General features: G+C 40.5%; 1 protein-coding gene across 3 annotated transcripts in view; it reads left to right on the top strand.

The window, feature by feature from the left end:
• The window catches only part of MAGI3 (membrane associated guanylate kinase, WW and PDZ domain containing 3), a 233,105-nt gene that overhangs the window by 180,709 nt on the left and 39,749 nt on the right, over positions 1-12,647 (top strand). For all 3 annotated transcript variants that reach the window (XM_045999923.1, XM_045999914.1, XM_045999933.1), the window contains exons 7-8: positions 4,595-4,652; positions 8,966-9,060. In XM_045999923.1, the coding sequence (XP_045855879.1) occupies positions 4,595-4,652; positions 8,966-9,060 (153 nt within the window). The remainder of the gene's footprint in view (positions 1-4,594; positions 4,653-8,965; positions 9,061-12,647) is intronic.

The raw sequence follows: 12,647 nt of genomic DNA, 5'->3' as shown, positions 1-12,647 counted from the left end.
TCCTATCTCAATAGTAGATAAATACATTCTCTTGACCCTACTCCTCCCAGTTCTCAACCGTCTTTTCCACAACCAAGTTTCAAAAAAAAAAAAAAAAAGTAGGTCATCTCTTCTTAAGGACTCCACCTCCTGCTTTCCTTCCCACTACTACAATATGCAGACTTCCACCACCTACCTTTTCAGTGAAAGTGCTTGTCTTGGGTCACTGGTAGCCTCCTGATTCCCAGATTTGATGGTCTCTTTTCAGCCCTTTGGTTCTGACAGCTTTGCAGAGTGTGTATTAGTGTTAATCATGCTCTTCTCCCCTGTCTTTGACACCCTTCCCCCTGACTATTCGTACTTTCTCCATCTGCTCCTTAAATTGTGAATGTTCCTGGGGTTCTATTCTCTACCTGTTCTGTTTACAATTTATCCAGGTAATTTTGTCCACTGCTGTGGCTTTTTTTTTTTTTTTAAGATTTTATTTATTTGAGAGAGAAAGCACATGAGCAGGGGTGAGGGAAGGGCAGAGGGAGAGGGAGAGGGAGAAGCAGACTCCCTGCTGAGCAGGGAGCCAGGTGCTGTGCCCAGTCCCAGGACCTGGACATCATGACCTGAGCTGAAGGCAGACGCTTAACCGATTGAGCCACCCAGGCGCCCCTGCTGTGGCTTTTTTTTTTTTTTTTAAGATTTTATTTATTTATTTGACAGAGAAAGAGAGCACAAGTAAGCAGAGCAGCAGGCAGAGGGAGAGAGAGAAGCAGGCTCTCCACTAAGCAGGGAGCCCGATGCGGGGCTCGATCCCAGGACCCTGGAATCACGACCCGAGCCGAAAGCAGTCACTTAACCAACTGAGCCACCCAGGCGCCCCATGCTGTGGCTTTTAAACACAATGTCTCTCAAATCCTTCTCTGCCCACATTTCTCTTTTGAGGACCAGGTTTCAGTCTCCGTGAGATTATGAGATATCTCTGCCAGGATGTTCCAGAGGCCCCTCGAACATGTTACCTTTCCGACTGAGCTCAGTCTCCTGTATGCCCGCCCTGTCTGCCTTCAACAGTGACGTCACATTCCCCCAAGTTCATTGAGTCCCAGCCAGTCCCAGCCTCAACTTTCTCCTCACTGGATCCTCTTTCTTTTGTTCTCTCAGTTCTGACTCTTAAATGCTTGACATCTCTTGAGTGTCCACTGGTGCCAAGGACGGTACCAGGGACTTTTTACATTTTATTTGTCCCCTAAGTGCCTCTAAATCCAAATGAATACCACTTTCCCACTCCCACAGCTATTCTCATGGTCGGTATTCAATCAGTATTTGATAACATACCCGTTTCACACCAGAAGAGCCAGTAACCTGGGAATCGTCTTGGCCTCCTCTTCTCTTTTCTTCCTTCAGTCTTCATGGTCATCACTGAGTCCTATTACTCTGACTTATATGAACATTCTCCCTCTCCATTCCATCTACCACTGCCTTAGTACCTACCTTTGTGACTCCTTGTCCAGACTGTTGCCCATTTTCTTATTTGTCTCTTTATTCTCCATGCCATCTATTCCATCCTCTCTTACTGCCGCCCATAATCTTTCTCAACTATAAATTTAATTTTGTCTTTGTCCAGCATGATCAATTCCATTGTCACCTAAATAAAGATCACAGTCATTAACATGGCATCAAGAAATGTGATTTGATGCTTGCCTCTGAGATAAGCACCTTGCGTACAACCTTCACTCCAGTCCTATCAAATTATTTGTAATTACTGAAAATCCCACCCATTCTTAACCCCTCAGTGCTCTTTGATCTGTCGGAATGGCCCCCTTCTCCCTATTTCCAAATCCTCCTTTAAGACTGCTCAAACAAGGAGAAGAATAAATGAAACAAGATGGGATTGGGAGGGAGACAAACCATAAATGACTCTTAATCTCACAAAACAAACTGGGGGTTGCTGGGGGGAGGTGGGATTGGGAGAGGGGGAGGGGGCTATGGACATTGGGGAGGGGAGGCGAACCATAAGAGACTATGGACTCTGAAAAACAACCTGAGGGTTTTGAAGGGTCAGGGAGGTTGGGGGAACAGGTGGTGGGTAATAGGGAGGGCACGTTTTGCATGGAGCACTGGGTGTTGTGCAAAAACAATGAATACTGTTATGCTGAAAAAAATAAATAAAATGGGAAAAAAAAAAGAAATGTTAATGGAACTGCAAAAAAAAAAAAAAAAGACTGCTCAAACATCACCCTCTTCTAGAAGGCTTTTTTGATAGCTTACCAGGCAATTGATGTCATTCCTCGGCACACCCCCCCACCAAAGCTGGTGTTTATCTTTATTATGTAACTTTTCTTTTCTGCCTCTCTGCTTAGACTGTGAACTTTTTGAGGTCAAAAACTGTGTTGTGTTTCTAATTATTTTTGCCTAAGGAAGAAGAAAAGAGGAGGAAGAGAGGGAGAGGAAAAAAGGGAAGGAAGCCAGTGAATTAATTGACCCACTGGATAATGTATAAAATTGCTGGGTGTTTTAGTTTTGCTTTTATTAACTTTATTTTGAATGGGCAAATAATAACCACTTCTTTATCTGCATTAATCTGCCCTGCAGAAAACTGGCTAAGGCTCTCAGTGGTGAAGGATTAAAGACATAACTAAAAGTAACCCAGAGGATAAATTACCATTTTATTTACTGTCCTAAAAAAGGGGTGTGCTTTTTCTGTTAGTTGCTAATTAAAATGCTGAATCAACTTCCAGATTAATGCTGAAATATACTTATGTTGATCTTTTATCCTTATTAAGTATTAATGCATGCTTTTTAGTGAGTTTTTTAGATATCACATGGTTTCTACAGTTCTTGCAGCTCTCCAGACTTTTCTAAAAACAAAGCGTAAATCCAGTTGTGGTGCCATAATAGGGCTCCAGCCTCACTCAGCACCACTCACTTCCCGAGGTATTTCAAGAAACTCCCTATTAAGAAAAAAAAAAATCTTTCATGGAGGATACTTAATGGTAATGCTTTGGTAATATTATTAAAGAACATATTTTACACATGCAATCCAACAAATACTCTTCTCCCCATAACAGTTACCTGGTCACAAATTATTATCCTTACTTACTTGACAATTCTTTGCTTCACAGCTGTGGAGGATCAAAGTGAGCTGAAAAATGCCTCAGTTCTTCTCAGCTGTTTTATTCTGTTTTCACATAGCCATTTTCAACTACTCCCTTCTTTTCCACCTCAGGCATTTCAGTCCGGTCCTTCAAAGGAAAACCACAAAAACTCACCAAGCTTCAAAACCGCCAATCAATACACACGCGCACACACACACATACACACACAGAGGCAGAGAAATATGATGGAAAAAAGGGGTGAAGGTGATTCAGAGCTTTCAAGGGCAAGTCTTTTATTCTCTGCTTTTATTCTGAATGTGAAATAACTTTATTAGCACATAATAGTTCGTATAGCTTGTCAGCTACATTACAGTGAAATTTTTACCTAGAAAGTCAATGCATCAAAACTATGGCTAAGTGGGAGAAAATTAATAAAGCTTTGAATATATTCTAAGCCTACTTGTTGTCTAGCATACATTGCATGTGTGTGTGTGTGTGTGTGTGTGTGTGTGTGTGATCCTAGCAGGAAAACACTTAAAAAATTGAAAATAAAAGTATGGATCATCATAGAGTGTAACTGTGGGTTTAAAAAAAAAAAAAAACCTTTTTGCTTGGCTCCTATGTATAAATTGTTAGCACTAAAACCACCTGCTAGGAACATTCCTGCCAAGTGAATCCATATCTTTCTAATAAAATGATTCTTCAGAAGCCTTAACTTGGAAAACTGTGGGAAGGAAAAGAGGGTTCTTTCTTGACAGGGTCAGTTTCTCTTGCAGAGACCAGATTTTTTTATTTTTTTATTTTTTTATTTTTTTTTTTAGCTATCAGATACTCACCTACTGTCAGTTTTTCTAGGTCTATTTCATTGGTCAGTTACCTGGAATGAATAATATATAATAATCCTATGTAAGATAGTTCTGTGTTGCCAGACACAAATATAGATTCTACACAAGGCACTGTGGTCATTATTTCACATTTTCCTTCCAAAGCTCAAGTTAATGCAAGGGAAAGTAGGTATTTTCTTAGATGTAAAGGAAATCTCAATTGCTCACCTGAAAGGAAAAAAATCCAAGGCTGGACTTTTTTTAGGAGGAGAGAGGGGCAGAATAACAGACATAATTGACAAGTCATACGTATAATGGCAAAAAATGGAACAAGCAGCTGCTGCTTGTACTGAACCAGAGGGCTAGTGTGTCTTGCACTGACATTATCAAGCTGTTTAAATGAAGGATCTACACCAGCCGATTTTTTAAATAATTAACATCTTATGGCTTCTGATTCAGGTAAACACATTTGAGTTGAAGGTCATCTTTTGTTCTGGGCTCCTAATTACCTGCTGAGACACTTGCTAACTCTTGAAGAAGCCAGTCAGACCCAAGCCCTGTTTGTTCTTTGAAAGCAAATCCTCCGCTTTTGGCTGGTCTCCCAGATATGAGTGTCATGAACTAAAAGACACTTAAATTCACTCATGGTGAATTCTTCTCTGTTGGTTTCGAATCTGGCTTTTTACTCCCTTATTTTTTTTTTCCCAGAACTTCCTTATGGCTGGGAGAAGATAGAAGACCCGCAGTACGGGACATACTACGTCGAGTAAGTTTCTTACCTCAGTTCATACTCTCCCAAACGTCTTCCCTTCACTGTACAGCTTTAGGGAATCACCCAAATACAACACTTTATGTCTTGGCAGCCCAGCTTTTGAGGCTTTCCACGAGGGGAGTTAGAAGTAGGGGCAGGGAGCATTTACTTCAGTGGTTCTGGGCTCCCCAGAACTTGGCTTTGAAGTAAACAGAGCGAGAGGGACGTGGCCACGCTGATGAGTAGCTGGGAGTGTTACCATTACGACCACAGCGTCTGAAGAGGAAAGTAGCGTATAGAAGACTGTGAAATGAGGGCATGGACTGGATGAAATGTTATGGTCACTTCCAACCCCACAGCTATTTGGTCGTGAAGGCGGCAAAAGCACTATAAGGGCAGTGAGCCGTAATGATCCAAAGTTTTGGAGTACAGGATTAGAAGTGCTCTGTCTTCCAGAGAGTTAATCAAGGAACGCTTCAGGGGGAAGAGGTTGTTTCTTACACAGCTGTTACGGTTAAATTTAAACTTAAGTGTGTGTCGGAGCGGAGCACAGAACACCCGTCTATGTTAGTCAGAGAAATCAGGGTGTTCTCAACGTCCTCGGATTCTTCTTTCCCTTTCTTCATATATGTAATCGTGACGTTGTTATGATGAGCGATTGCTTCCTTTCCAAATGCTATGGGTAGAATTTTGACCTCAGGCAGATAACTGCCTCAGAAATGTTGCTGCCATGTGCCTAGAAAGTAGGAGTCTGAACCCACTGCCGGGGTAGTGAAGGCCAAATATCATTACCTGAAAAAGTAGCAAAATGGGAATCTTCTAGATCTAGGATTGCTTATTAATTTTTCATCACTTTTTGGTCTAAACAAATGTCATTTCCTAGTATTTATCCCTGTAGTATCTCTGATTCCTGTCCTGACTCTAGTCTTTTTACTTTAACAAAGTATAGTTGGCACACAATGTCACCTTTATTTCAGGTGTACATCTTGTCTTTATGAGAATGTGTAGATTGTTCTGGGAGTCCCTGTGGCTAGATTTTTGGAATGATTTCTTAAAATTCAACGTGTACCCTAAGAAAGCAGTTCAGTTTGACTCTTCAGTATATAAATTCACGGGGTCAACACTTTGGTTCCTTTGGAAGCTATGCCGTCTTAGTTTCATTGTGTTGTTTAGTATCTTGTTGATATTGTCATGTGAAAAGTAGACAGCAGCTCTTTTACTGTGGTGGTTTTTCTAAAGCATATTTAGTTAAAATAGTGAAACAACTGTTTCTCAGTCAAAGGACTGTTGGAAGGCCGACTGGAAAGGTTTTGTGGGTTCCCCCCCCCAGCCGTTTAGCCTGTTTAAATTTGGCTTCAGTAAACTATTAATTGCCATTGACACTGCTGCACATTTCTGCAATAATGATTCTCATTCTCTTATTGTCTGTTCCAAGTAAATTTGAATACATGGTCAAGAGGTGAAAGTCATTTGCCTCTTACAAAATCTTGGGCTAAATGATCTGATTCTCATTAAGCAAAGATACCATATTGAAGCAACTTTCGGGTGAATCCTGAAGTGACCCACTCTCAGTTGTCACGGAGCGTGTGTAAGATCGCCTGAATGAGAGGCAACAGCAGCGGCAACATGATTTTGTCTGATTGTTCCCAGAACAAGCTCATTTTGCAGGAGGGTAATTTATTAGATTAAGAAAGAGCAGGCTGTACTCAAGATGCACATTAGCAGGGAGTCAGCTGAGCTATGGAGTGTGGCTTGATTCCCAGATTAGTCAGGTTTTGAATCTCGACCATAGTAATCTGCAGTGAGTTTACTGATGGAGATAAAAAGCTGTTACTTGAATGGCTACTCTTTGGCTCTCTCACTTTGTCAAACCAGATGGCACAATGATTGCTTTTGGCAGAGCCTTGTAGTAGTAACACCAACTGCAATGGCACTTTTTCTTTGCAAGTATTTATTTTCGGGGATGAGATTCTGAAATGGATTAATTTATTTTTGAAAAAAGAATTGTTCCAAAAACTTAATGGCAGGCATTCTATAAGAATGCTTACGTATTTAGAAATGTTGTCTTCCTGTATTGCATTTTATGTCTTGACGCGCTTAGGTTTCAAAGTCAAAATATACCTCTGCTCACATATCTCAAAATCGTCATGATAGAATAAGGGTCTTGTTTGTGGAGATGAATTTTTGAAATCCACCTATGATACACAAAATGTTAATGCAGAGACATTCCAAGTTTATACATCCTTGATTTAGTCATGCTTCTCTTCTACCCTTGTTGAGTTTTTTCCGTAATCTGTGAGATACGCCTGTCTTACTTCCCACAGCTAGTTCTATGGAAAACAAAATCTCTTACATCTAAACAATATTGTGAGTATAAGTAACTAAATGAAAAGGAGAGTGTTTTAACTTTTATGTTTTGTTTTGTTATTTGGGTAGCATTTTAATCCAAGTAGTTTAAGGTGACAGATGCAATTACTCCCTGCACTAAAATCTTACAGTCTTTTGTCAAAGAGTTTTCAGGGAAGGGATTACTCACTTGCATACTTCTACTTTCCTCTCCCACACAGTACAATAGAGTATAAATACAAATTACTACTTTTTATGTTTTAATGCCTAGGTGGCAAAATGAGTCATTCCAACTGATCATGTTAAAGAGAGACAGTATTTCTTCTAAACAGGTTTATTCTTTGCTGAGTGTCAGTTTCTGTTTTTTTTTTTTTTTCTTTCGAGAACATGTAAAATGTCCGTATCTAATAAATAATTGGTCCCTAACTTAATACCAAAGATCTCCATTTTCCCCTGAGGGCTTAACAGTTAACTCAATAAGGGCCTCACCTTGGTAGAAAGCAGAAACGTACTTGAGAGTTAGCGAAACCACAGCCCAAAGAATTTCAAACGGAACTTGCTATGTTTAGAACTCTGAAACAACTACATCTGTTGCAGAGTTAATAATGTACTAGAAGCCTAAATGACAGAGAAAACCAGCACACCTTGCCCTGATGGGTCCTCCTCTATCACTGCCATTAATGTTCACAGATGGCAAAGTAATTATCCAAGTTGTAGGACCATTTGTATGCAAATTTTGTAATATTCACCCTATCTAAAGGCAGTCCTAATCTGAGATTCTCATGATTTGATATTTAATTGTTGGTATTTGCTAATGTTACTTCTCATTAAAGTGGATTCTACTGGAAAATGCTGTCATTTGGCTGAAATATATTTGTACCATGGAAGTGCTAGACTGTAATTCCCATTGCTTCTGTATCAGAATCTGTTTAAATAACTTGTGTGCAGTAATTGCATTCTTTTTTTTTTTTTAAAGATTTTATTTATTTATTTGACAGACAGAGATCACAGGTAAGCAGAGAGGCAGGCAGAGAGAGAGGAAGGAAAGCAGGCTCCCCGCGGAGCCGAGAGCCCAATGCGGGGCTCAATCCCAGGACCCTGGGATCATGACCTGAGCGGAAGGCAGAGGCTTTAACCCACTGAGCCACCCAGGTGCCCCCAGTAATTGCATTCTTAACCAACATCCCACTGACTGATTTGCCAGACTGACCAGTGCTCTGTTCACCCCCCACCCCCGAAACATACTATTACCGCCCGTCACGCATTGACCATTGTTAGCCATTTGCTCACCCTTGGTGTCCCCAGGCTGTGCTGCTTTCCCTCACAGACTTGTGTGCTTTCCAAAGCAGTTGTGAATGTTCCCAAACCAGAAATACCAGCTAAATTTCTATCATGATTACATCAGTATTTTAATTGTTATATAATTATGAAAAAAGTTGAGTGTGGAAGAGTTGTTCTGTGATATAAATTGATAAAAGCAAATCTCTTTCTTAGTTATAGTGCTAAATTGATGTGGGTCAGTCAGCTGGAAAAATAATAGTAAAATTTAAGAAAGCTTCTGTACTCAGATTTTTCCAAAAGCATCTTCACAGCTACTTCATTTTAAAGAAACTTGAATTAAAATCCTCCTACCATTAACTGCCTTTTAGAAAGTGAACTGATCCATTACCAACTGTTCTGATTGCATTAGATGTGAGGGCGTCTCCTACAGCTTTGAAAACTATTATTGGCTCTGTTGGGCACCTCGATGCAGAAGCTATAGTGAATGTTTCAGCAGCTTTCACTTTTAGGCATTTTCCATGGGTCTTTCTTTTGTTGCCAAAAGCCCTTTCCCTGCCATCTTTCAGCTTCTCTGAGTTCCACAGTCTAGAGATACATGTTTGCCCCTTCACCTGTGGGGATGAAATGGCCTAACAGCCTATTTAAAAATAACATAACTCTTTCATCTTAAACTGAAATGCTTGTTTTTCTACGTTTTACAGTCATCTTAACCAGAAAACCCAGTTTGAAAATCCAGTGGAAGAAGCCAAGAGGAAAAAGCAATTAGGACAGACCGATACTGGATCTTCAAAACCAGGTAGAATGTTTTCTTCAGTCTTTTCTTCTAAGAATACCTTTGAAATTTATGTGCTGAATTAATGAAAATAAGCTGGAACTTTTTATTGTTGAAGCGTTGAGGTGCAGCAGAGAATGTCTGATTTTTGTCACTGCAAAGATAGGAATAATCTTAATAAAACATCTAAACTTTTCGAGAACACTGGGATTTTCCCATGTTGCTTAGATGGGAAGTGTGAAATTGTTGGCAAAAGGTATTGAATAGTTTCGTTATGGGCTTGAGGTTGTGATACAAAGACTGCATTGTTCCCAGTGTTTCAGGCCAGGACAGTCTGAGATCTCTAATCCATTATGAGTTTCTCCCAAGTTAATGCTTAGGTCTAATGTCTGTGACCATTCAGGATTCTTTATTAACTGATAGGAATAAATCCATCGTAGTATTTGCCTGTATCATTGATTCCCAAAGTGGGATGGCAGGGCATCAGTCATTCGGTATCATTTGGGGAATATTTTTAAATACATAGGTCCTAACATTTTTATGAACCTAGCCACGTGTATTTTGAAAAAGCTGCCCGAGAATTTCTTACGTTCCACTCATCCCTCCCCATCTCTTCTCCCCCTCCATCTGTCCTAATAACCAGCGTTCGGACTGTGTGGTCATACTGTACAAATCAAGTAGACTCCTCTTCTGTTGTCCACAAAAGAGGCACTTCTTTCTTACAACTACTCTTTAGAAACACAGTCCTGTCCCTTAGGTTTTGCATTTGATTTAGCAAGCATTTTTATTTAACAAGTATTTTTGAGCACCTACTATGTGCCTAGTGCTCTGCCAATCACACAGTATTCAAAAACGATTAGGAGTAAGACAGGTCTTGCCCTCAAGAGTTCACAGGCTGATGCAGGAAATTAATGGTTATAGATGGTGTTTGGTGCCATCCTCGGAGAGCAGTTAAGTGTGTGGAGGGTGGAGCAGGTGTGAATCCCAAATACACAACCTCAGATGAGTTCCCTAAACTCTTTGTGCTTCTTTTTCTTCATCTATGATATAGGAATGAGAAGAGTATTTACCATGTAAGGCGGTTCTGAGCATGCAAATTAATATATGGAAAGTGCTTACAATGCTATCTGGCAAATGGTGGGCAATAAATACTAGGTCTCATTGTTATTAATAGAGATGTACATGTTGTAATAATAGAAATGTATTAATAGGTGGCATAAGGGAGAGAGGGCTCACTTCTCCTTTGGTGGAGAAAGTCAAGGACACAGAGGAACTTTCAAAGCAGAGGACACATTAAGATCTTGAAGTGTCCAGAAAAGTTAAATCAGACAGGTGATAATTTTAGAGGAACAAGGAGGCATGCCAGGTAGAAGGAACAGAATGTATAAAGCCACAGACACATGAAATGGTGGTCCAGGGGCCAGAGGACAGAGAGGAATGGCTAGAACATAGAGTATTTGTGGGGTAGTAAAAAAAGATGAGGTTGTAGGGAGAGGCAACCACGAGAAGGAAGGAGTTTCAAAAAGAAGTTGAGTGTTTGTGTCCCATGTTGCTGAATAGTCCAGAAAGGCAAAAATTGAAACGCGTACACTGAGGTCAACAACGTGGAGGTGATTTGTCACTCTAGCAAAAGCAAGTGGACAAGAAGTAAAAATGCAGTAGAATGAAGAAGGAATGGTGAGTGACGAAGTAGAGATGGGGTGCAGTTACTTGTTCTGATAGCCTTGATTGAAAGAGGCTAGATGGAGGACACTAATGCTGAATGCCCGTGTCTTCATGGCATCTATCAAGGGAGAGCTTCTCTCCCTCATTAAACTCTAAGCTCCTCAAGAGCAGGGAGTGTGGGTGTGAGTGTGGGTGTGTTAATAATCTGGGTAACCAGGCACTGTCCTATGAGCTGGGCATCCAAAGGAGAATAATAATTTGGGCTTTGTCTTTTGGGAGCTCATGATTTAGGTAGGGAAAGAGACAGTATGATAGCAGACATAACAAAGGAGAGACTTGGAACAGAGGAGAGAGAAATTAAAAATCTGACTGTGGAGAGGGCAAGAAAAACTTCTTAGAAGTGATAGAAGTTATGCTAGTTCTTGAAGAATGATGGCTACCATTTATTGAGCTACTGGGTCAGGTACTCAGTTGGATGCTTTGTATATATCATCTCAGCTAAGACTCAAAATATCTCTGTGAGGTTAATATTATGGTCCCCATTCAGATGCCTTGATAGCATCAGATTACAGTTGTTGGATGTATCCATTCCAAGGATATGCTTGCCACAAGGACAGAAGTATCCAAGTTTCTGAGCCAGGATGCATGTGTTTGTGCTCCTGTACATTTATTGAGCACTTACTGTTTGTCGGGCCCTGTTGCCTGTGCTTTTGAAGCTTGGCCTAGTTTAATCCCTATAACAATCCCATGAATGAGGTATACTACTACTCCTATTTTATAGATGAAGCAACTGAGACTTTACAAGGTCAAATAACAAAAATAAAAATAAGAGGTCAAATAACATTCTAACATCACTCAACTAAAACCCCACAGTTTGGACTTAAAATCAGGTATTTTAGAATCAAAGACCATCCCTTTGTGCTTTTCTTATTCTCCCTTTCCTGTGTTTAATTCTGACAAGACCTAATTCTGACCAACTTGTCATTAGCTTTGGCTGTTTTATTCCTAGTTTCAAAATTAGGTATTAGCTAGAACTCCCTTCCCCTTCTAATGTTTGCGCATCTGAATCTCATGCATCCTATGCTGATTTTCCAGTTTTGCCCACAGGAGGCCCTCTTATTCCAATGTTCACAAGGACTAGAGCATGACATAGCTCACCAGAAGTATCACAATATTTGAAGTATCATGGTTAAAAGTGAGAAAGGTACATTTCATCAGATCTTGTCCTCAATTGCTTGTGTACACAGTCATTAAGCAGATGATCTGGTCCACAACCTGGGAGGCGACCCCAGTGGGCAGTCGTAATCAACTTACACGACTGAACGGTCTTTGAATGTGTTGAATCATTTTTTTTTGTTTGTTTGTTTGTTTTTTTAAAGATTTTATTTATTTGACAGAGAGAGAGATCACAAGTAGGCAGAGAGAGAGGAGGAAGCAGGCTCCCTGCGGAGCAGAGAGCCCGACGCGGGGCTCGATCCCAGGACCCTGAGATCATGACCTGAGCCAAAGGCAGTGGCTTAATCCACTGAGCCACCCAGGCGCCCCGTGTTGAATCATTTTTTTAAGCAATATTTCGTTCAGAGACAGATGGCTAGTTGGAATGTCAGAGGCTGAACAAGAGCTCAGCTCAGCAGTGTACGGAGAGATCACCAGGAACAGGCTTGCTGGCCGAGCTCTGAGAGGCCTCCCAAAATGGTGTCTACGGTGCTCGCTTCAGCAGCACACATACCAAAATGGTGTCTACAGTAGTCAGTGCACTGCCCTCTGCAGTCTAGTCCTCCACTTTGAGAAGCCCAAAATAGTGGATTTTCCTTCTTTCTTTCTTTCTTCTTGCCTTTCTTTATTTATTTATGTCAAGCACTTTTATTTAGAAGAGATCAGCAGAACTGGGAGAAGTTTTCTTTTTCTTGAACCAGAGGCCACCTTTATTTACTCTTCTTTTTAAA

This window comes from Meles meles, chromosome 1 (assembly GCF_922984935.1).
Source record: "Meles meles chromosome 1, mMelMel3.1 paternal haplotype, whole genome shotgun sequence".
Classification (NCBI taxonomy): domain Eukaryota; kingdom Metazoa; phylum Chordata; class Mammalia; order Carnivora; family Mustelidae; genus Meles; species Meles meles.
The sequence above is the reverse complement of the archived record's forward strand: the minus strand, read 5'-3'. Positions and strand labels throughout refer to the sequence as shown.